This window comes from Physeter macrocephalus, chromosome 18, assembly GCF_002837175.3.
Source record: "Physeter macrocephalus isolate SW-GA chromosome 18, ASM283717v5, whole genome shotgun sequence".
NCBI lineage: Eukaryota > Metazoa > Chordata > Mammalia > Artiodactyla > Physeteridae > Physeter > Physeter macrocephalus.
Genome location: NC_041231.1, coordinates 89,359,957 through 89,384,670, shown reverse-complemented (window position 1 = coordinate 89,384,670; position 24,714 = coordinate 89,359,957). Strand labels below are relative to the sequence as shown.

At 42.3% G+C, this 24,714-nt stretch overlaps 1 protein-coding gene across 1 annotated transcript; it reads left to right on the top strand.

The window, feature by feature from the left end:
* Nucleotides 1-4,670: 4,670 nt before the first annotated feature.
* NRSN1 (neurensin 1) lies at nt 4,671-23,391 on the top strand. The gene is made up of 4 exons (XM_007116245.2): nt 4,671-4,780; nt 6,639-6,711; nt 12,210-12,407; nt 21,734-23,391. Exons 3-4 carry the CDS (start codon nt 12,219-12,221, stop codon nt 22,130-22,132), a joined length of 588 nt encoding a protein of 195 aa, XP_007116307.1. The 5' UTR covers nt 4,671-4,780; nt 6,639-6,711; nt 12,210-12,218; the 3' UTR covers nt 22,133-23,391.
* The last annotated feature ends 1,323 nt before the right edge of the window (nt 23,392-24,714 follow it).

Here is a 24,714-nt window from a genome sequence, read left to right as displayed (position 1 = left end):
AAAAGACAAAAATCATAGGATCATCTCAATAGATGCAGAAAAAGCTTTTGACAAAATTCAACATCATTTCATGATAAAAAATTTCAACAAATTAGGTACAGAAGGAATGTACCTCAGCATGATAAAGGCCATACATGACAAGCCCAAAGCTAACATCATACTCGATGGTGAAAGGTTGAAAGCTTTTCCTCTAAGATCAGGAATAAGACAAGGGTGCCCACTCACCACTTCTAATCTACGTAGTACTGGAAGTCTTAGCCAAAATAATCAGGGAAGGAAGGAAGGAAGGGAGGGAGGGAAGGAGGGAGGGAGGGAGGGAGGGAGGGAGAAAGGGTATCCAAATTGGAAAGGAAGAAGTAAAGTTGTCTTTGTTTCTGAATGATACGATCTTATATAAAGTCCTAAATACTCCACCAAAAAAAAAAAAAAGTTAGAACTAACCAGGAAATTCAGTAAGGTTTTAGGAGACAAAATTAACACACAAAAGTTAGTTGTGTTTGTATACAGGTATACCTCTCATTTTGTTATGCTTTGCTTTATTGCGCTTCACAGACATTACATTTTTTACACACTGAAGGTCTGTGGCCACCCCGCATCAAGCAAGTCTATCAGCACCATTTTCCAACAACATTTGCTCACTTGGTGTCTCTGTGTCACATTTTGGTAACTCTTGCTATATTTCAAACTTTTTCATTATTATTATATGTGTTATGGTGATCTTTTATCAGTGATCTTTGATGTTACTATTACAAAAGCTTGTAACTTGCTGAAGGCTCAAATGATGGCTAGGACTTTTCAGCAATAAAGCATTTTTAAATTAAGGTATGTACATATTTTAGATATAATGATATTGCACACTTAATACATTACAGTATAATGTACTTAATAAATTACAGTAACTTTTATATGCACTGAGAAACCAAAGAATTCATATGATTCCCATTGCTGCAATATTCGCTTTGTTGTGGTAGGCTGGAACCAAATGCACAGTATCTCCACAGTGTGACTGTTTGCTAACAGTGTAACATCTGAAAGAGGAAAAAGTACTCCCTCCAGTCACCTGCTCCACCCGATCAAGGCTAAGCGCCGCTGTCGCTCCTGCCCGCTGCACCCTCTGTCCACACTAATCTGCAAAGCAAAGATTTCCTGCAAAGAGGGAGGCTGGGCCTCAGAATTGACCAAACAGAATTTCTCAGCCCAGGATTTCAGAAAATGTGAAATTGGATCTTGATCATTGGGAACCTGCCACCATCATGAAGCAGAAAAAAGCAGACAGACATCTGTTCTGTCCAGGAACACAGAGAGCATACTAATCACAAGCTACTGCCTGGTACAGAACACTGTGGCCTTGGCATGGCAAGCTCACAGCCAGACAGGCAGACGCTGACCAGGCTGCAGTAATCCCAGGAGCAATCGAGGCCACCACCAAAGTGTCCAGTGGCTGAAGGCTCTGCCTCTCAACAGTGAGTAAATGAATAACATGGCGTCCCTTCTCCATCCTCCTCTTAGGGACCCTAAATTCCAGGAACAAATCTGAGAACTGAGCCTGCAAGCTGAATCTTGTGCTTTTTTATTCCCTAAGCCTGTCATAATACTCTCTTCTCTCTTCCTTTTATCCAAAACTTATCCACCTGTCTCTCCAGATCCCATCATTCATTTACTAATTTATTCATTTACCATAAATGAGCGCTTAATTTTTACAAAGTGATGTACTAGTCATTGTAGAGATTACACAGTGAATTGTAGGTAAATCCTTCCTTCACGATGTTTACAAGCCTAACAAGGGAGAGTAAATAGATATATAAATAATGCCAATAAAAGGCAAAAATAAAAGTGGCAGTACAAGACAGGTAAGGATAGATATCTTCATATATATGTATATGTACATATATATATTCAAAATAAAGAACAATGAATCATATTCAAGCATATCAAAGAAGGCTTTATGGAAAAGATACTCGCCATGCTAGGACCAAATGGCCAGCACTTGGAGACATAGATATGAGGGAAGAAGCATAGAGAACCACTGAAGTAAATAAAGGGAAGGAAGAAAGTACAAGCTGTGTTTGAAAAACACCGAATATGTTCACTGCGATGAGAAATGAACTTGGAAGGGGAACAGCATCCCTCTGGAAAACAGCTTAGGAATTGGCAATCTCTCCTGACCTCTCCTCTCTGTGACTTTCCAAAATGCTTCTGTTTGTATCTCACCCTTTGTGCTCTAAATGGCGGACACTAAATAAATGTGTGTTGAATAATGAATTAATAAGACATTCGCTGGTAAATATTTCTATGTAATATAACTCAGGGAAAATGTGCAGTGTGTTTGAAGTGAAAACTTAACTGCTTCAAAGTGATCTTCTCTGTTCCCTAATGTTTGCAAAACTCAAATAAAAACTATGGTTTGTAAAATGCAAGATAATGGTGATAACTCACATTTTAAGGGCATCTTGGGGTGTGTAACTGATATCTTACTTTATCTCACTAATTCATGTTACTTCAGATAGAAAGAAAACCAAAGGCAGATGCACTAGTGAATTTGGAAGACCCGTATTGCCCCCAGGTTCCTGGATAGGTATGTCCATCCCTGTGTTACTTCATCGGAAACTTACAGAAAGGCCAGAGATGCCACAGGTTGGAAACAGATCTGGTAAAAGGAGATGAAGCAAGTGGATAGTGCCTAGGAAACTTAGAAGGCTTGAGACTCCAAGCTGAAAATATTCACAGGCTCCCAAAAGGTTTAACTAAATCATCAACATCATCATCATCACATCATCATCATCACCATGGCTAACATTTATTGAGTAATTTCTAAGAACCAAACACTGTGATAAATGCTTTATAAATATAATTTTATTTAATTCTCATAACTACCATATGAAGTAGATATTTCTATAACCAGTTTTTAGATGGAGAAAATGGGGTCTACTGTGGTGAAGCAACTTGACCAGGTTAAACAGCAGGAGGTTGTAGAAGCCAGGATTAAACCCAGGTCCGTCTGATTCCAAGCCCCATTTAGACTAACTCTCTGGATTAATGGATGACAGATTCTTCGTGCATTGTCAAAAGAGACCATCACACTTAGCAGAAACCAACAAGAAGTCAGCCACGCCCTTCCCAAAGACTAACCTCTGACAGATGTACAACTCTTGAGCCCCTGAATTTTTCCACATGTGCTGATTCTTTTGGACTTTCAAGGATAGGAAAGCACAGTAGCCATGTCACAATCTAAGAATAAATAAATCTTCACCAGATCCACACACTGATTATGGAAAAAAAGCAAGCTACCAAGCCACATGTCAAAACTCCTGAAAGATGCACTTTCATGAAGACTGGGAAGGGAGAAAGAAATAAGTGGCACCTACAGGCTTAAGTGGTGTTGAAACTGGGACATGAGTTGCGAACCAGAGGAACATGGAAGACACAGCCATCTTTTGGTTTTCCTCGAAGCATTTGCTCGACATTTGCTTTGATATATCCACTGTTTAATAAAAACAGAGTTGTTTCTTAGTTTTTTAAAGCAAAATATCACTTATACCCTAAATCCTCTCCAGGAGATAACCTTGTAGATTCCAGTGCCCCTCCACCATTTAGCAGCTGCGTGCCCCGTGATGAGCAATTGTGAGCCTGTATCACCATGGGGGCAGGTCACTTCTCTCTATGCCTCAGCCCCCTCATTTGTAAAATTGGAATAATGAAGAATAACCCCCACACATAGGGCTGATGTGAGGATTTAATGATTTAATATGCATATAATGAACATATATATGTAGAATACTGAAAGCAACGCCTGGGACATAGTAAACACCATGTAAATATTGGATGTTATTATGTGTAGAATGGCTGTGCAAATATTAACTATTTTAGTAATAATTTTCAGCATTATGCCACTTACCAGGGGTCTGCAGAAAGTCTCCTGAAGCAGGGGTCGTTGTATTTATATGCTAACCTGCCCACACCTACACACATTTTCCTGAGGTGTTCACAGGTAATTTTCTAGTATGTTCTTGCCTTCGTGCATTTGTGTGTTTTTCTTGAATATCATCATTTAATTCATTTTCTCCATCATTCTTCCATCTCACCCATGTAAGTCTAAATGACCTTGGGATCGGGGGCGAGGGGAGACACTGAAAGTGCCCAACGCTGACAGAAGTGAGAAGGTTCTTTCAGTTGGGCACCGCTCTGCCAGGCGAAGTTCCTCACCTCGGGTCTCGTCAAGGACAAAAAACCGGGTCCGGATAAGCCTTTACAAATGGGGGGCTGGGGCGGGGGTCGGGGGGCGGGGGATGTGGAAGAAACACACAGCAGGTCCGTCTGCCTTCTCCATCCATCTAAAAAATACGTGTATGGAGCCTGCTACGGCCAGATACTGTGCTGGGAAGGAGAAGAAAACTGGACAAGGCACAAGGCAGAGAAGATGCCCGTCCCCGTGGAGCTTCCGCAAAGTAACCAGCCTCCCAGAAGGCCAGCCACGCTCCTGTGCGGACCACCAGACTCGGGGCGCCGGAAGCGGGGCTGGCCAATCCTGGCCCCGCCCACTCGCCTCACGTCCGCGCAGCGCCGACCCGGCCCCTTCGGCGGCGGCTGCGCGGGCCTCGGATGCGCGGGCACGCGGGACGCCCAGCTGTCAATCACGCGCAGGTTAAGCTCGGCTAGGCTGGAGCGGCGGCGGCGGCGGCGGCGGCGGCGGCGGCGGCGGTGGCGGCGATGGGACCCCAGCGAGAGATCTGCGGCTAGTTGGCTGCATTTGCTCCACGGGTCAGGGGATCGCAGGGGGCAGGTAAAGCCTTGCGGAGCCCAGGGTGAGGTTTTTCTAGGCTCGATGTGTCCTTCTCCCGCTTCTCCTTTTTCTTTCCTTCCTCTCTCCACACGCACAAATATTCATATTTTCTTTCTCTCTCTCTCTCTCACTAGGCTCGATGTGTCCTTCTCCCGCTTCTCCTTTTTCTTTCCTTCCTCTCTCCAAACGCACAAATATTCATATTTTCTTTCTCTCTCTCTCTCTCTCTCTCTCTCACACACTCACACACACACACACACACACACACACCACCCCTAACTCGTTCACGTTTATTGTATGGACACAAATCTCTACAAAACCCATGCGTATTAAAATCAACGAACACGTACAAATTAGGAGTAGCCAACTCCATGCTTTGGCGGTTTGTGGTTTGTGTTATGTAAGAATTTGGAAGGTATACAGGGAAAACTCAGGAGTTTCTTTCCTGTGAGACAAGAAAAGTTGTAATATTAGATAAGAGTAAAAATGTATGTATTTGGAGTTTGCAAAGCTGATTTGATTTCTTTTCCAGGCTGAATTTACCCCCTCCTTGCCTTCCCCACTCCTCTGCCGTATCTAAAGACGTTTGAGTTTTTGATATGATCTCAGCACCTACTTCTTTGTGTTGTTAGAAAGGGGGCTTGGGTGGTCCTACCAAAGCTGATGACCTCAAAGAAAACAGAGCTGGAGTTGAACAGATTATGTTTACTTAATTGGTTCCTGGCCCTGTAGCAGAAATGTTTTCAGCACCTTGAAGAGCTCCTTTGGCTCCAGACCAGGCCAGCCTTTGGTGAAGGGCATGTGTGGAGTCAATTCCCTCAAAGAAAAGGGGGAAGGCGACAGATAAAAAGAAGGGACATTTAATGAGAGAGACAGGCACGGATGAGAGACAGACAGACAGACTTGTTTTCTTTTACTTATCCAGACCCAGAATCCTAATATAATTTGCTTCTTTGCCCAAATCTGCTCACATACCACCTACAAAATAAAATTTCAGGACAAATAAATGAGTCTTGAAGAAGGTTGGCTTGGCCATGGTACATACAGACTGAACCTGGAAAATACTGAAAACAGTTTTTCAGGGCTCAACTAGGCTTACACACCTCAAGTCTTTGAGATTCTCCTGCATATGGATGGGGAACTATTCATCAGAAAGAATTCTTAATGCCTCTTGAAAAATATAGCCCCAGTTATTTTATTTCACATGACTACAGTAATGTAGGAAACCAACAGCTCTATAGCTGGCAATGGCTTTTTAATTAAATCTTGCATGGGCACCTGCTTTTCTTAGGCAGATGGAAAGTAAAATGATCGTGATAGGAAGAAAACGGATATAGGAGTAAAAATCAACCTAATGAGTAAATCATCCAAAGAGCTTTAGTAAGTCTAAAATGCATGTAAATGGATCAGAAAATACAATGGCTATAAGATTAATTTATTTTACACTATAATGGGACAGGCACCAAAGAGATCAAGTCTGGAGTATCTGGGAAGCAAGTCATCTTTTTCTTTACAATTTGTAAAACACAAATTGGTCAGTCTAGTTGGTATTACTGACTACATGGAATAGAATTATATCAAAATGAGAATATATTTGTATAATGTGTTATAGTTTACGTAGCCCTTTTCATTTATATTGTCTCATTGACTCTATAAACTCTCAGGAGAGCCCATTAAAAAGTTATAAAATATGTTATACTTTTGTAAAAAAGAAAAAACTATCTTTGCTCTTGAACAGGAAGTCCTTTGTCAATGTTTTTGTCAATATTAAATGATTCTTTACAAGTTATAAAAATGACTTATGAAGTTTAGACTTTTATCTGGATCACATTCTGCAGAGATTTTTGTTCTTAAATAGGTTTGAAGAATGAGCCATTAAAAGGAAAGGTCAAAGAGTAAACAACAAGAAGAGGAAGAGGAGGATTTCAAAGGTAAGACTCAAACCTTGTCACATGTAAATTCGTAAGCACCTTCTGGTCTGCACATTGATAAAGAAGAGGTTTAAAGAGAATATGGGTTCTTTTTCTCTTCTCATTGCAGGTTTGGACTTTATTTTACCTTACTTAAAAGTACATCTCAAAGGGGCAAAGTAATAAGATAACTGCATATCATTACCCCCTTTTTTCAAAATTATAAAAGTGGCTGCATAGCCACTGACTTAGAGGAAATAAAAACTCACAGTGCAGAGCCACAATCTCTACCACTATTCCAGGACAATAAAATATCTCTGAAATGGTTCATTGGTAGAAATACATTTTCAGGTTTTAAGGTTATGCTTATATAATTCCAGAATGCCTGATTTAAATATGAAAAAGCTGTTAGCAGGCTTTCATGCCTTCCTGCATCCACTCTTGAGTCTAACTGATTCTTTTAAGCAAATTGACCTTTTGGTGTAGTGTTGGATAAATGGTCTAAATCAGCTATGCGCCTATACCTTGCAGCACTGGCCCTGTGTTAAAGTGTCTCTAATGGGAACTTCACTCTCATTATCTCAGAATGATTTTATGGGAGAGAAAAGCAGTATGAAAACTTGAGTGATCTTTCAAAGAGAATAAATAGAACAGGGCCTGTGCCTGGCTTCACAACTTACTCACACATAGAGACATGGGAAAACACTCATCCTTTTTGTGCCTCAGTTTTCTGCATCTCTTCTCTCAAGGAGACCATGAAGACAAATACTGTAAAATCTCTGGTATTCTTAAGGTTTCATAATGCATAAAGCCTTATTTCTGTTTCCATGGCTGTGAACATTTTTCAAGTAAAATAAAGAGTAACTGCTTCTATTAGACTGAAATTCAAATTTCCAACAAACTGATACTGTAGTGTAGTAGTACACATATAGATCATGGTAACACACACACATGGGTTTGTTTGCTGAATAATCATTCAAGGGATTCTCAGCATTTATACTTCTTCCTGCTGCAAATACCTCGTTTTGGTGCCCATTCTGTTGCACTTACTGCTTCAGAAGTGTTTCTTCTTCTAACCCAAGAGTCAACTGAGAGCAAAATGTGTTCCCCACTCATCTCTGTAAGCACCGTCTCACGTAATCTGGCATATAACCAGTGGTTTAAAAACACCGAAGGAAGGGAGGAATGAAAAATCAAGGACCACTCAGGCCATCATCCACACCAACCCATCTGGAACTCTGTGCCAAGAAATTTCAAAGTGGTAAACAGGACAGAAAATGTCTCTGCCCTGGTGAAATTTACAGTTTATCATGTACAAGGTCTATCAGACCATCAAATAAACCACATAACAGAGGATCAGGTAATAAGTTCTATGAAGGGCAACAAATCTAGACAAGGGGATAGAGAGTGATAGAGGGCTGATATTTATTATGCTCATTGTAGAAAGCCTCTCAGAAGAGTCTGGGGGATTGAATATCCATTTAGTGTATAACTGTGCATGCAGTTGAGATAGATACCATAAACAAATGATAAAAAGAAGAAAACCATGGATGGATCCTCACTTACCAGCACCCGTAGGTCCTTCAGGAAAAATGAAAACTATCCCCTCATAGATGGCCAAGTAACCAGACACTTATGCTGCTTGTGCCCCGTCACGATGGCCATGCTGGCAGTGAAGATGCAACAGGCTCCACCAGAGTGTTTATAAAATGAAAACTCACAAGGACTCATTTAAATACAATACTGGAGAATATTTTCACTCACCTCCCCCTATGCATGTACTTCCTAGGATGTTAAGTCTTTCTCTCAAGAAAGGAGCCCCGGCTTCCCTGGTGGTGCAGTGGTTGAGAGTCTGCCTGCCGATGCAGGGGACACGGGGTCGTGCCCCGGTCCGGGAGGATCCCACACGCCGCGGAGCGGCTGGGCCCGTGAGCCATGGCCGCTGAGCCTGCGTGTCCGGAGCCTGTGCTTCGCAACGGGAGAGGCCACAACAGTGAGAGGCCCGCGTACTTCAAAAAAAAAAAAGAAAAGAGCCCCTTCAGGATCCATCACTAACAGCAGCCATAGTTTTAACATTACTGTTTTTGCTGCCACTACTACACCTATTGAAACACAAACACCACAATTCTCATGAAACCTTACTCATTAAATAAATGCTGAGGCCAGCTGAAACGCCTTTGCACATACCTTCCCTTTCTTCTCAACCCTAATTTATCGTATACTCATCGCCCAGCTTTTAAAGTGACTTTATGAAATGACCTCATGTATCCTCTTTATGATACTGGAGGTGTCAATCAACCAAGTAGATTCCAAATAACTGTAACATTTTCTATATTGGGACAAAAAGTTACCTATGAGGAATGTAACTCTCTGTTGAGATTCTGCAAGTGCAAAATTTCTACTCTAAAATGTTATATTTTAAAATACATGTTCTACCAAGTGATCTGTCTCCTCTAACAGTGAATTCCAACAAATTATGTGTTTGGAAAGATGTATGAAACCTCTAAGAACCCCCCGAGGGATGACTATTTTAGGCAACATACACTATACTGAAATAACTTATTGAAAAAATAACAATACACAACCATTCAGTCTACTGAATACCAAGTAACTAACCTAACTAGTAGCTTATATACTCTTTTAAACTAAAGCTTCATGCACACTATAATAAAGCAATCTGACAATCAATCATTGAGAGCATGGGAGGAGATGGGAAATCCCTAAACCCAGTTGTTTATCGAACAAAAATAATCGACTCATTCTGTAAATTCACGGCCAAAGACTCTTGAAAAATCTATGTCTAGAAAGAATTAGAGGTTATCTGGTCCAGCCATCTTATTTTAAGGATGATGCAACCATAGCCCAGAGAGGTTACTGAGCTTACCTGAGATGTCAAAACCAGTAAGTTGCAGATCAAGAACTAGCATTAGAGCCCATTCTCTGCTCTGTGTGGTTATCACAGCGCAGGCCGTGTTCTTGTACTTTGTATGCCTGGAGGAGAGAATAAGACTTGTTGGGATTTCTCTTCTGGAATGTATCTAACATCACTAAAAATCCACTCTGACTTAAGAGTAGAGCCATCTATCACTCAGGCTCAAAAGCATTTGTTTTATGACATTTTCTATCTCTTTTATGATTTTACCTATATTGTGTTTAACCAGGTTGGACTACTGAGTCTCATCCTATAAAGCAGAAACATTTAACCTAGTGTGCTGGAAACAAGCAGTGCAGGGAATGACTACAATATGTCACAAGGTTCTGCTCTGCACCAAAGCTAAATCCTGAGAAAGAATGACTTTAGCATCTAAGGAAGATAACTCTTACTGTTGCTATGAGGGATTGTTTTTATCCCTATCATATCTATTTTTGTCCTTTTTTCATATTAAAGTCTCCAATGCTTTATTGAAAACCTGAACATATATATTTGTATGAGTTGGTTCTGATTATGCAAATATATGATTCAATCTATACTCCTGTTAACTGTATTGTCATCTTTCAGCTGCCCCCTGACTCATGATATAACCGTTAGCAGATGATTTTTCTATGCCTCAGTTTCTTCGGTGACAAAGCAGACTTAGTAATACTAATCCCATTTCCCCTTGACTGAAAGTTTATTAGAATGTCTTAAAAGAAAGTGCCTTTAAAATTATTCTACTTGGATATCACTAGTAATGGGCCCTTATTAATCATCTATATTGTGTAAGCATTAAATAAAAGGTACTGAAGAGATCATCCTAGCATTTAAAATATGAAAACTAGGTTAACAAAAGAATTTGGTCCATCAGACATTGCGGCTCTAATCAGGCAAAGTCCCTTCTGAAATCTTGATTTTTTTATGAAATAATATCCTTCTGAAATGTTAAAAAGCAAAAAGCAAAAAAAAAATTTCCTTCCCTGATCTCTCCTCCTGGGTGATTTCTTTAGATGGTAGCTGGACCTGAGACAGGAGGAAGTCACTAGGAGGTAGGCACTAAATGTAACACTGACCAACACTTTAAAAGATGTGGTTATCAGTCACCATCAGTTATACCTGTTTGCATCATTTTTCTAAGGTCAGGGCCATATTTTCCTGAATTTGACCACATGTTCTAACCAAAACCCACTTGTGGCTGAGGGCACACATTTACAAGATATTCTTAAGGGTTCATTTTGTGGCTATGGGACAGTGAGTCCCTGGGTTCAACTTTGACTTTAGCCCCATGATTCTATACAACCAAACTAAGTGGCCACACAGGAACACCTGCTAGAATTTTAGATTAAGTTTTTCTTGTAGGTAAACATTACTACTTGGTTTCCTGGCAAGTAATTGGAAACATTTAATATGTCTTCTGATTGCCTGGATTATAGCACAGGTCCTGAGAACCTGGGTCAGTGGGAAAATTATTCTCCTTCTATATTGTTCCCTGCTTTGTCATGTTGAGACAGGGAAGACTGTCTAGAGTTTAAAACTATGTCCACACAGGGAAAACCATCTAGAGGATAACTGAACAATCTAAAAAAGTATTTCACATTTCTAGCTACCTATTTATCTGCTTATATGGAGATCAGAAAACCAAAGAAGAAACAGAATAACTGACAATTCTCTTACTCACCAAAATTTCTGTCCTTCAGTAATTCCTTTTTTTTTTTTACCATGAATTATTAACCATATGCCTCTCTCTAAGGTCAAATTAGATCAGATCAAGTTGAAATTTCCATCTGAAGAAGGCAGAGTCCTAAACAACCCACCCAGAGCTTAGTTTCATTAAACAAGTCTCTACATTTTTTATTTATAGTAGACACTTAATGGAAAATAGTAAAAGGTAGGTCTACCCTCTACATTATGCTCTAGCATCCCATGTGGACAGATGTATCCACAAATAATGCCTGAAATATGTGGAGTTAGAGTCAGTGAGGTATCAATTATTGGCCAAGCCATTTGTGATAAAGCATGAAGCGTAAGTTGCTCAGCAACTTTTTAATAAAGCTTCTGTACAACTTGACAATTGTTAGAGTAAGATACATGAGATCCGAAGGCAAAACTTCAAATAGCTACATAACACCATGTAGTTTCCACAAGGGAACATGGTTAAGCATTGAACAGGACAGTCCAGGACAAATTCCATCTGTAGCACGTGAGAGTGCCTTCCTAATCCTTTAACACGGAAGTGTAAAGACTACTGGATTCTAAGAGATTAAAGATTTCTTGTCAAGACACTGAAAATCACAGCTTCTTTGTTGCCATTTCTCATGTGCTTCCTGCTTAAATTTCTGCATCATCTAAGTGAGCTGTGCTGTTATGTCTCGTTTCATTTATGGAGAACCAGTTCTAGTCATTGAATGTTTGGGATAATTTTGCATTCACTAGAGAAGAGCAGCTTGGGTAAAAAAGGCAGGTCTTTAAACGTGTCTTTTCTTGCCAGAAAAGAGCACTGTTCAAACAGGCTGACATTATTCAGCCTGGTTCTTACCTTTAATTTGCCTTTTGATCCTGAGGCCAGAGCTCATGTGGTTGATGCCTGTGGGTGCTGTCATTCCAGCTGGGAAGGATGAGTTCCTGCAGCAACGTTTGTGGGTCCAAGCAGGCACAGGCTGCTACCGAGGGCGGGTACCAGCGCTATGGAGTCCGGTCCTACCTGCACCAGTTTTATGAGGACTGTACCACCTCGATCTGGGAGTATGAGGATGATTTCCAGATCCAGAGATCACCTAACAGGTGGAGCTCAGTATTCTGGAAGGTAAGTAAAGAGCATGTGTTTAACTCAGGAAGTGGAGAAGTCATTTGATACGGGAAATAATTCAGCTGTAGAGAACTGAGAAGTCTGGGACTCTGCGTGTGCATCCCTCTCAGTGACACTAAGTGCAGTTTTCTTCCTTAGGAAAGGAGACTATAACCCTTGGGCTGAAGAAAGCCTCTACACACAGAACAATTGTTGATTTGCAGGTTAAACATAAATAGATATAATTGCCATCGTTAATTATTATTTTTGCTATTGTTATTAATGTGCCACTAAATTCACCAACTATGACAGCCATCCAAAGGCAAAACATGCTTTAAGCCTCCCTTAAGGTTTGGTAAGTATCATTTGACAAATTATAATAATTATTAAAAGAAATAGTTGGATACTAGAGAGTTGATACTGAGACATAATACAGTGGTCAGTCTGCCGGCTCTGCCTCTCCTGGGTATGTGGTCATGAGGCTTTATGAGCTTCAGCTTCCTCAAATGGAAGCAGCCTCACTAGACAATAAGTTCAGTCATTCAGCATATAATCAGTAAGCACCTACTCTGTGCCAAGAAGTTGCAAAGTACCAGAAATTAAAGTGGTAAATGGGAGAAGAAAAAGTCCCTGCCCTCAAGGAACTTACAATCTATCGTGGGAAACAGACCATAAACAAATAAACCACACAACAGAATGGTAGTGGCAAGTGCTATGAAGAGAAATAAATCAGAATAAGAGGATAGGGAAGGATGGAGAACTGGTATTTAGTTATGCTGATCACAGAAAGCCTTTCAAGGAGATGACCTTTGAGCAAATACCAGGGAGTAAACCATAAAATTACCTGGCTGAAGGTCATTGTAGGCTGGGAAAATAGCAAGTCCAAAAGCTCTGAAATGGGAACACTGGTGTGTTTGAAAAATAGCAAGAGATCCAATCTGGAGAGGAATGAGAGAGGGGAAAGAACAGGTGATGGATTCAGAAAAATAACAGGACACAGATGATTTGTGTGGAGCCTTGTAGGTGACAGTGAGGACTTTGGCTTTTACCTTGAGATCCATGGGAAGCCACCTGAACATTTCAAGCAGATGAGTGACATGACCCGACCAGTATTTTAACAAGATCATTCTGGCTACAGTACGGAAAATAAATTATAGGAAGGCAAGGACAGAAGCAGCTAGATTATTTAAGAGGCTGTTAAAGTATCCACGCAAGAATAATGGTGGCTTAGATTTCGGTGGTGGTAATGGAGATGGCGAGAAGTAGTCAGATTTAGCATAGAGTTTGAAGGCCAAGCTGTCAGGACATGTTGGCAAATTAGAAACGAAAGAAAGAAGAGTCAAGCATGACTTAGAGACTTGCAGCCTGAGCTCTTTAGTGGATGATGTTATAATTCACTGGGATGGAGAACACCAGGAGAGCAGTGGGATGGGTGGGGAGTCACGAGTTTGATTTTGGCATCGCTACATTGGAGGTGCCTATTAAACAGGCAAGTGGAGATCTCTAGTAGCAATTTAAATATACCAATCTTCAGCTCATGAATTGGGAGTCGCTGATATATACAGTGTATATAAGGTACCAGACTAGATAAGATCACCTAGGAAGAGAGTATAGACATAAGAGAGAAGAGGGCATCGGATGTTCCAACATTTAGAAATCAAGAAAAGGACAAGGATGTAGGAAGGGCTACTGAGAAGGCACAGCTTTAGATGACGCCTCGGATTCCCTCCAGGTCTAATATTCTGTGTCTTGGAGGTTTCTGATCATTCCCAACTTTCTCCCAAAAGATCCCAGAAACTTTGACATTGATACTGACATAAATTTACAATGTACTGGCAATAGAGTTTAACAGGAGGCAATATAACATAGTGATGATTATGAGCACGGACTCTGTCCTCAGATTACATGGGTGGTTCAAATCTCAGCTCTGTAACTTTGGGCAATTTAACTGACCTTAAATGAGCCTCTAACGGTGATACTTAGAGTACCTACCACATAAGTTGTGAGAATTAAATAAGATAATAGATGCAAAGAGCTTAGAACAATGTCTGGTAGGCACTCAATAAGCACTTAATATATTAGCTTCTAGTACCAGATGTCATATGGAACACTGAGTTCTGAAATAGAAATAAAACTGGAAATCTAGTTAATAAATTAAATATTGGTAATATAGTTGTTACTATGGATTACCCAAGACCTGTGTTGATTCAAAATTTTACTAGTGTCAGGCATTCTGTATTAGAATTGGTCAAGCCAGCCTTCTTATTCTGTACAAGTGTCACCTCTGATGACTCCGTACTGGCCTGGACCAATGAAATACATAGCCAAGCTTGGCACATCTTGTATTTACCCAGGTAAGTGGGTGGTTGCTTCTCTATATGTCAAAAAAACAAATATTTGCCTCACAGGTCTATTGTGCCAAGAGCCTAAAATGCCACTGACATACAGAATGTTGCAAATGCTAGTGGTTCCAAAGCACTAGTGGTGATATGAGTTGTGAAGCTATAAATCCATCAAATAATACATGGGTACGGATTTACAATAAAGAACTCTCAGTAAATTACCAAACCTAGAATTCAGATTTCAGTATTTCCTCTCTTCTGTTTTACGCAAACAAGATCCAAAAGTATTTGTTCCCTGTTGTGCTGGACCTACTTCAGAGAATAAAACCAGGCAAAAGTCCATGGCTTCATAGAGATTATATTCCAGCAAAATTCAAATCTTAGACTCACATCCTAACCATAAAACACTAGACTGGGCACTCAGAAGCCTACAATCAACCTGAAAAACCAAAGAATTCACTGTCTTAGAGACCTCACCTCTACCAAGGGAATAAACCAACCATTCTTGGGTTTCCTCCTAGGGAATATAAGGGAACTCATGCCAGCGAGCGTATGAAGTGCTTTGAATCAACACAGAGAAAAGCACTGATTATGCACGTGTTTCTATTATGATACTTTCTTATGTTTTTTCTTTCATTTCAATCTGCATCTTGTAAGTGGTTCAAGATGTGGGCTCCCCCTTCCCTCTCTTCCACTATAGCATTGCTGAGGCCATGTGGGTCTCTCACTGGGGTCCACGCTCACAGAGCCTCAGGAGGACTCTGCCGCTGAGCCAGCTCCTTAGCAGTGGGCAGCAAGGAGGGGCTTAATGAGAACAGGGATTGGAATCAAATGGGCCTGAGCTAGAAACTTTGCTCTACCACATGGACCGATGTAACCTCGCCCTCACAATGCTGTTCTTTCTACACGTTTATATGTCCACTGCGCACAAGCCTCTGTGGTGGGCTCCGGGATTCAGTTGTGAACACAACACTGTTCTTCACCTGATGGAGTTCACAGTCAAATAAGGAAGGTAGATGTGTACAGAGATTGTTACAATCCACCGTGCCAGCTGTTGCAGTACTTACTGGACAGACCTGATGCAGCCTTGGGAGGAAGTGACTCCACAGAAGAGTTCACAGGAACAGAAAAGCACTATAGAAAGAAGAGCATCGCAGAAGCTGCGTCATGAGAGAAGATGGCATGCTCAGGAGATGCCAACAGTTCACTGTGGCTGGGGTAAGAGTTACGCGTGGAGGACAAAGGCCAAGAGATGAACACGGTTATGTATGCAAGAGCCAGGTCACAGAGACTCAGCAAGGCTGTGAAGTAGAAATTTCTCCAGAACCTTCCTGCTTGATTGAGTACAGGGAGAAGGTAAGATAATAAAGCTAGGCTTTCTTGGGAAAGTTGTCTCACAATCAGGTATAAACAGCCCCTGCACACACACACACACACACACACACACACACACACACACACGCAGTATTATACACATTCTCTGTGCCTCACAGCTTCTGGATTACTGCATGGTGGCCTCCGCCACTGCTAATTTACCTCCAACTGCTGCCATCTGCAAATATCTATGTGACACGGTCCCACCTACCCCCGCCACCCACTGCCTCTGCCCAAGGACCTAACAGGCTGTGGTGGAATTTTTCTTTCTCATCCTTGCACTTGACCTTGACTGTTGCTACTTGATTGTGCACCAGATAGCTGAAGTACTGCAGGTATGAACTAATGGGAGCAGTCTTCTTACCCCAATCATTCTTTCCTCACCCCAGGATTATTCTCCTCCTTACCTTTCCCTCAACCAATATTAGAAATCTCCCAAAGGGTGTTAAATAGCAATGGGCAGGTACAAGGCAAGACCGCTTCCTCCACAGACTTACTAAAAGTGAAAATGATGCTGGTACCTCTCTTTTCTCTCAAGACCCTCCTCCTACCTGTCCCAATCTCTCCAGTTTCCCCCTTAAGCTAAGTCAGAGTTTAAACTTACATCTTGGATTTCTCTTCAAGTCTTGCTAGATATTAAGGAGATGGTTTTATTCTAGAAATGAATAAGGAAGTCCCTTAAGAGGAGAAACCATGTGGTATTATTTTTTTTTTTAATTTCTCAAATGGCACTTGAAAAATGGACAAAGGATGAGACTAGCCATGGAGACCATCAGAATGCTGTTGCAATAATCTGGGCAAGAGTTAATAATGCTCTGTTACCATTAGAGTAGCTGTAGTGATGGAGAGACAAGATTCAAGAGAATTCTATGAGACAGAATCAATAAGATTTAATTATCCATTGACTACGGATGTGAGGAAGGACTCAGTGAATGGGCAGGTGGCAGGAATGCAGAAAAACTGGGAAGGAAAGAAAGGAACACCATCTTGAATATTTGGGTTTTGCAGAGCCTTTGGGACATTTTTGTGTAGATCCTCCCATTGGCTGTCATAAATGTGGGGCTACAGCCCAGGAGAGAAATCTAGGCTGGAGCTGGACATTTGGAAGTCACTGGTATATAGGTGGGAGCTGAAACTGCGGCCACAAACTAAACCATAGAGAGAACATATTGAGTAAGAGACGTCAGGGCTGGAACCCTGGGGGACACCAGTAATTTAAGAGTGTCTGGCCACGCAGGTTAAGAGTCAGTTGCTAAAGACAGCAGCAGAGAGAGTTGTGGCAGGGATAGCCACTGGGGAGGGCTTTAAGAAAGCCTCAGTACTTAAAGTCAGTGACTGCAGAATATGCAAATGCAGAAAAGAAAAATTGGATTTGACAATTAGGTCATCAGTGACCTCAGAGAGTGGGGTTTCAGTGAAATGGTGGAGGACTAGGCTTGGCTACCAAGGGTAGGAATGAGTTCAAGCAGTAGCTAGTGGGGGACACAGGGCTCTAGAATAGGTTTTGAAGATGGAAGCGACTGACTGTGCTGACAGGCTGGAGGGACAGAGCCTCTGTAAGGCAGCGGAGCCAATGCGGGATCCTGCTACCCAGGTGAAGGAGGGCTGTGGAGACTGCACCAGGGGATGCATATGTGGAAGGACCTGATCCCAGCCCAGCACGGGTCCTTGCTTTGCAAAGCTCAGTGTCCCTACAAGCGGGTCAGGCAAGAAGTTCAGGACAGACGAGTTAGAATCTGCCATCGCTCTGGCAGGTGACAGCACTCCGAGCTCAGGTCCTGCTAAGGAGAGGTGGGCAGCAGCCCCCAGGGCTGATGGAGGAGGAGGAGAGCCAGTCTTCACTCTTGCTGCGCTTCCTCTGGATGTCACCGCTAACCCAGAAGGCTTCTTCCCCACTTAGCTCCATCCAGCAACCCCCCCAGCCGCTCTTCCCCGCCATGCTGGTTCTGGCTTCCACCAGTCCTTACCGCCTCCTCTCTGCCAGAACAGCTGCGTCGCTCCTGCTGCCAGCTCCGCTCCGCTTATTGGACTGAACTGCATTTTCAGATCTCATCAGCTCACAGACAGACCACGAAGGGGATGCTGGTCAAAACAACAGCAGCTTCTGGCTTGTGGCCCCCAGCAGCAGAATTTCTGGAATCCAAGCTCTCCCCCATGTCCAATCCTCCTTTCCAACAGCAGGGACTGGGTTTCCACCCATCCTTCGCACAGTCAAGAGAGTCATCAGAAGTCACAGCATAAAAACTGCTCTTGCTGCTGTCTTTAAAGTTTGCTTTTCATCACCTGGAGAGGCCCTTCTCTCTCCCTATTGGTGTTGATCTAACATCCCACACCACCAGGCTACTCTGGGAAGCCCCTCACCCAGCAGCATTGCAAATCTTTGCATGGCTCCAAACAGAGCTGGTTTGCTCTTAGAACCTTTACAAAAACCTCTGTGTTGCATTTCTTAAACTCTATTTAATAGAACCCCTTTTCTCTTAGACCTGGGACCACTTCAACTTAGAGCTGTGTCCAGAGACAAAGTTTATGATACCATATGGCATCACTCCCAAAATTTTTATTCCATTCAGTACTCCAAGATGGTACCAGGATTAAGCTGATATATCCCAGCATGCCTCCTCACCACTACTACACTCAGGGAAGCATTCCCAGCATTTTCCCTTCATACCTACCATCCCATGCTCTCCCTGACATGTTTGAACAGGTTTGGAGTCCCTCTCTGGGCACATCTTTTGGAGATCCTCATTAGACTTGCATTGATGGCACCCTCAGAATCGTGGGCATTACATACTATTCATTACGTCATGCTCCCCTCCACAGATGGCAGGCCTCTCTCTGATCCTCTGATTTAACAGGGAAAAGGGAGAAGGCTTGGGGAGGCCAGCCACTTTCCAGTTCTTGAAATGAGCAGGAGTTCTGCCATCTGCAAGGAAGGGTTTGCCTTTTAGCTTCTGAGTGATATTCCAAGAGTGGATTTTAATCTATAAAGCACTGCTCAAGTGAGGAACAGACTGCTCTGAGAATCAATCACCTGGCTCCAGATTCAGCAGTCTGATGGTTTAAGTTAGTCAGTCAGGAATATATATTGGACACAGGCTGGACTGACTGCTGCGGAGAGAAAGACAGAAATAGAAGGTGGAGCACCCTGGCCTCCCTTGCTCCTAAGAACCTTAGAAACGAAGATGGATACGTTTTTGCTGCCCTCAATTTTTGAGAATCTGTACCAGTTCTTGAGGAGGGAGGTAATTTAGTGACATATGAAGCATGTCACCATGGATATTTAAGTTAATTTAGTTTGTGCAGTCAGAATATTCCAACATGAGTCATCTTTTAAATATTATAAATAACAGTTAGTCTTTGAAGGTGAATTTGACACCATTCTTCAAAAAATGTAGAAAGCCATCCAAAGTGTGATATTTTACAACCCAATTTTTTCTGCAGTACTTATATCTTATGTACAATAGTTTCTTTCTTTTTTTTTTTTCAGAAGACATTACACTGACTCTTTTTGTTGGTTTCTCAGTTTCTTTACACTATTACATAATGGAAATTTGTTCATATATGGTGACTAAAACTTTATTGTAATTTTTTAAAAATTATAGAGGTAATGTACAAAATAATAATTGGTGAAGTATCATGGGAGAATGAAAGTGGGGAGTGGGGCTTACAAGTCACGCAGACCTGGGTTAGAGACCACGTGCTTAAAGAGTGGACTTTGAACTATGTTTCTTCAATCCAATAAACCTCAATTCCTTATAGGTGAAATGGGGATAAAAATATCTACATCTCATAAGATGCTGGTAAGGATTAAGTGAAAAGCACAGTGCCTAGGTCATAATCGATGCTCAGTAGTACAAGCTCTCTTCCCCCCTTTGTTAGGGTGATGGATTTGCGAATGTTTTCTATTATCCAAACCTTCTACTAAAGAAGTATCTAATAAAGTGTATTACCCTGAAACATAGTAAATAAATAGATAAATATACTTTAGATGTTCAAGATTAAATGGTGTTATACATTTTATTTTTCCAACCTTGTTATTTTAACTAAAAGCAATTAGGAACAGGAGGAAATGAAAAATGTGTTTAAAAAATAAGCTGTATTAGCTGTTCTTTATTCCAAGTACTGAGTGACTGTTGCAATGCTCTTGCCAATGCAGCATAATTTTACAAGAGGCACATTTCCAAATAATAATAATAATATCTACTTATTACAACATATGACTTAGGCAGGCACAGGGCTGAGTGCTCTCATGCATGGTCTCGTTTTGTCCTCACAGCTTTATGAGGTAGGTACTATTATCATTTATCATTTTATAAATGGGAAAATTAACGAGAGTATTTAAGTAACTTTCCTTCTATGATTCAAGTACTAGTTGGCAGTGCTAGAATCCAAGCCTGAGTCTGCTAATTCCAAACCCCTGAGCTTAAACCGCCAAATGGTGTATTACGTTCCATTTTCAGTGGCTTATATTTTATTAGAACTTGAGCTAATGCAGTTTCATCTTCATCTGCTGCTCTTAACATTTCTCAACATCTGCACAAGTAAAGCCCAAACAGCTACATGTTAGAAGAGAAAGAGCACTGGCCTGGAGGTCAGATCTGTGGCTTCTGGCCCATCCTCTGCTACTTGCCAGCTGTCTATCTTTGGGGCAGTGACCTACCCTCCACGAGGCTACATTTCCTTGCCTATAAACTGGTAATGATGGTTCCTTCTTCACTTGCTTGGGGAAGGGGTGAGTAGTTACACAGACTGTCGATGGCCACCTGCCGAAATCACCTCTATGTTGAACAAGTTGAGTATATTACTCATCACAGTGAGACAGAATGACACCACAGGGGCTCCTGGGCATTTCAGTAAGAGAGTGTAAGAAAGGATGTATTATAGGATGTGGGCTTTAGTTGGGTGACTTGGGGTTGCAGGGATTTGGGAAGTCTACAGGAGCCAGAGTTCACTCTGGATTATCAGGAATAATCCTATGATTGGGTATCTTAATAAATCTTATCTATACAGAGGGCGGACTAGAGTGAGACTAAGACTGTAACTGTAAAGAAGCAGCAGTCATTTATATTGGGTGGGGTGGGAGGTGCGCAGAATCTTGTGGTTTGCACAATGACCTTGTTTTTGTCTGCACTTAGACAAAATTATGAAGTGGCCTTGGTTTGTCACACTTCATCATGGGTGCAGAATGAGCTTGTCTGATGTTAAGGTTCTGCAAGATTGATTGTGCCCACAAAACAACATGGTATCAATGGGGGCCCCAGGCCGGCTTCTAAGAACATCAAAGCCTAGTGGATAGAGTAAGGCCAGCTCCTGGGTATCTGGGCTGCTTTTCTCTTGCTCAAGAACAAACAAGACAACATAAGCCGAAGGGGGCTCTGTTGACTGCAAAGCATTGAACAAACAGGAAGCTCAAAGGAAAAATCAAGGCAGTGCTGCAGTTCCTGGCTGGCATCAAAATCAGAAAAGTCCTCCTTCACCTTCTTTCTTAACTACAAAATTATGCAGGCTTCTCATACAAATTAGAGGTGACTGGGGAAAGTCTCTTCTCTCAGAAAACAAGGCCAGTCCTGCCCTGGAGACCTGAAGTACCAGGTTTACTCTGTCTTATTTCATTGTGTCTTTCGCTAGGTTGGACTCATCTCGGGCATAGTCTTCGTGATTCTCGGATTGACTGTCCTGGCAGTGGGCTTTCTTGTGCCCCCCAAAATCGAAGCCTTTGGTGAGGCAAATTTCGTGATGGTGGACACGCACGCTGTCCAGTTTAATGGAGCCCTTGACATGTGCAAGCTGGCGGGCGCCGTGCTCTTCTGCATCGGGGGCACATCCATGGCAGGGTGCCTGCTGATGTCGGTGTTCGCAAAAAGCTACTCCAAAGAAGAGAAATTCCTTCAGCAAAAGTTTAAAGAGCGAATCGCAGACATCAAGGCCCACACCCAGCCCATTACAAGAGCTCCAGGCCCGGGAGAAACAAAGATACCAGTCACTTTGTCCAGGGTTCAAAATGTCCAGCCCATAGCGGCAACCTGAAACGTTTTCCAGCCCAGTCCTCCCCTCTGTAATTTATGCCCAGTGTTACGAGGGAGCAGGCCAGTTTGGGAAATGATAAGGATTTGGCGTTGACCTGCCCCAGGGCTGTGCTGGGCTGTGGGCAGTGTGGTGTGTGAGCTCACACTCATTCCATTCAGTGGCCCTGGGGACCATTGATGCCATGGGTCAGCCTGGGCACCTGCACCCAGCTGCTTAAAGAGGTGCTGCTGGGTGCCCACCAGGAGCTCTCTGGAACTCCCCTCTTATATAGTGTGACTTTGTGTCATTTTCCGTGTTCTTGGAAAGCGCTGAACAGTTTAGACCAGCCTATCAATGGCTGACATGGTCCGTTTTACTTTCTAGTATTGGTTTTTCTAATCTTTCCTGTGTGGTGCTGCCTTCCATTCCTTGTCTCACTACATGTAAGATATTGTCGTGTGTTCACAGAAAAATCAAGTTCCCTGATTTTGACCCAAACTTTGGTCTTTTAACTCTAACTTAACGTGAGGTTCTTGAAATCAGACACAAACGTATCAGAATTCTCCATAAGTCTTTTTTTGTTTTCTCTAGTGTTTTCCCACTTAAAGAGCTCAAATTGCCAACTTTAGAATCTTGGGAAGGAAATTAATATTAGGAGAATCTATTTATGCAGTGTACGAAAGCACTGAATTAGAAGCCAAGAAATTTGAGTTTCTATTACTAACTAGCTGTGTGATCTTGGGGAAAGCACTTAACCTCCCAGGCCTCAGTTTCCCCACCTGTAGAACAGGCATCCTGGTCTGTGACGTCTGAGATTCCGTTTTTGCCGTACGTCATTGTGTGTCTGCGACCAAGGATGTTTACAGCATTCTTGTGGCTCTCACCACAGTGGGATTCTTCCAGACCTGGACTCCCAGAAAGTCACCAAATCAGCAGCCTCCATGCCACCTACTTCTAAATATCTAACTCCAGCAGTTTATACAATGCAGTCATATTTTTATAAAAACAAAACTAAGCCATCCTCCAATAAGAAACCCCTGAGTAGATATTAACCTTAAAGAGGGTTTTCTTTCTCAGAGAAGACATTTTCTTCTCCAGTAAAATGTTCATCTCATCCCTTTACACTTTTCTTTAATCTGTGGATTTAAACTAGCCTGAGGGAAATGGAACACATGACCTTGGTATCCTCTCAGAATCTGTGCCACCTTCAAAGTCTGTCTTTTTTTTTTTTTTTTTTCCCTTTCCTTCACTGGATAAATAAAATATGCGAACAAGCAGAACTCGAATTGCACTGTCATTCCTTTGGTGTGGCTGTTTTCTCTCCAACATGTAATTTTCCATTCTGAGGCTGAGTGAGCTCTGCTGGTCCCCTGGCAAAATGGAAGAATAAATGAAGCAATAAGTGCTTTTGCGCACATGGTTTGTTTTGCCCCGTCCAGCATAAAACACGGGGCAAATCAGCATCCTTAACAAGGATCATTAGCTAGGTTTGGGAGAAACTGTTCTAGTTTCCTCAGGTTCTTACCTCCCTGTGGCAGTGCCATTTTACTTTTGTTCTTTGAAGCCTTATTCAAGTCCCCAGGCACCTGTTCAAGGCAACATCGTGAGGCTTTCCATGTTGGCTTGTGTTGTGCACCAAGAAATCTCTGAGGATGAGATGACTTTTAAAAGCCTCCAGAATGAAAAATAATGACTGTAGGGCTTGGGGATTTTTAGGTGCAGGCATGCGAGCAGCCATAAAAAAATCAGCTCTGTGCCTCAGATAAAGGCCTCAAAGGAACTGAGATGGAGGAAGTAGGAGCTGAGTCTGAAAGAGGGATTCGGCATGCCCTGTCTTTCCTGTCCTGCCTAAGCTTTGTGGAAACAGGTACTTGTAAGGACCCTCCCAGTCTGTGGAGCAGGGATTGAGGAATATTGAAGGAAAGCAGAGGAAGGAGGCTGAATGGTATTAGGAAATACAGCTTGATCTTTGCAAAGAGTACAGGCCTGTGTAATCAGAGGGTGGGGAGCAGCCGACTAAAGACTTCACAAAGCCATTTTCAGGCCTGTTTGGGCAGATGTCAGGGGTATGGCAAACTGCAACAGTCCTAGAGCCTTGGTCTCAGCCTGCTTGCTGGCACCGAACCAATCCATCCCTTCAGTACTGAAACTTCTAAAGCAAAGTAAAACCACACCCCTATAGTTGGGGAAAGAGGTGGACAGAAGATGCTGGGACTGCAACAGAAGAAACTCAGAAATGAGTTCTGGCCTAGATATCACGCAGCTGAGGCATGTGGAGTAAAACCTCGAATGATGTAGGACCAACCCAGGCAGAAAACCCCACACCCACCCCATATCAGCTCTGATCTAGCGACCTCCATTCGCTCAGGCACTTCCAGTGACTGAAGCCCTCCTTCCTCACAGGACAAGCCACTACATCTTCTGATGGCTCTAGATGGTTAGAAAGCTTATCTTCACGTCTTCCCAAAATCTGCTTTCTAACCCTTCCACGACTTGGGCCAAATTCTCTAATTCAAGGTTACCTACAGGCCTAACCCCTCTTACAAAGGACCACCTAACCTCCAGTCCATCACCACCACCCCAGGCTACAAACGTTTCCATTC

Coding starts and splice junctions, on each gene's coding strand:
- NRSN1 (XM_007116245.2), top strand. CDS start 12,219: ATGAGTTCCTGCAGCAACGTTTGTGGGTCCAAGCAGGCACAGGCTGCT. Junction 12,408..21,733: donor GGAGCTCAGTATTCTGGAAG/GTAAGTAAAGAG, acceptor GTCTTTCGCTAG/GTTGGACTCATCTCGGGCAT.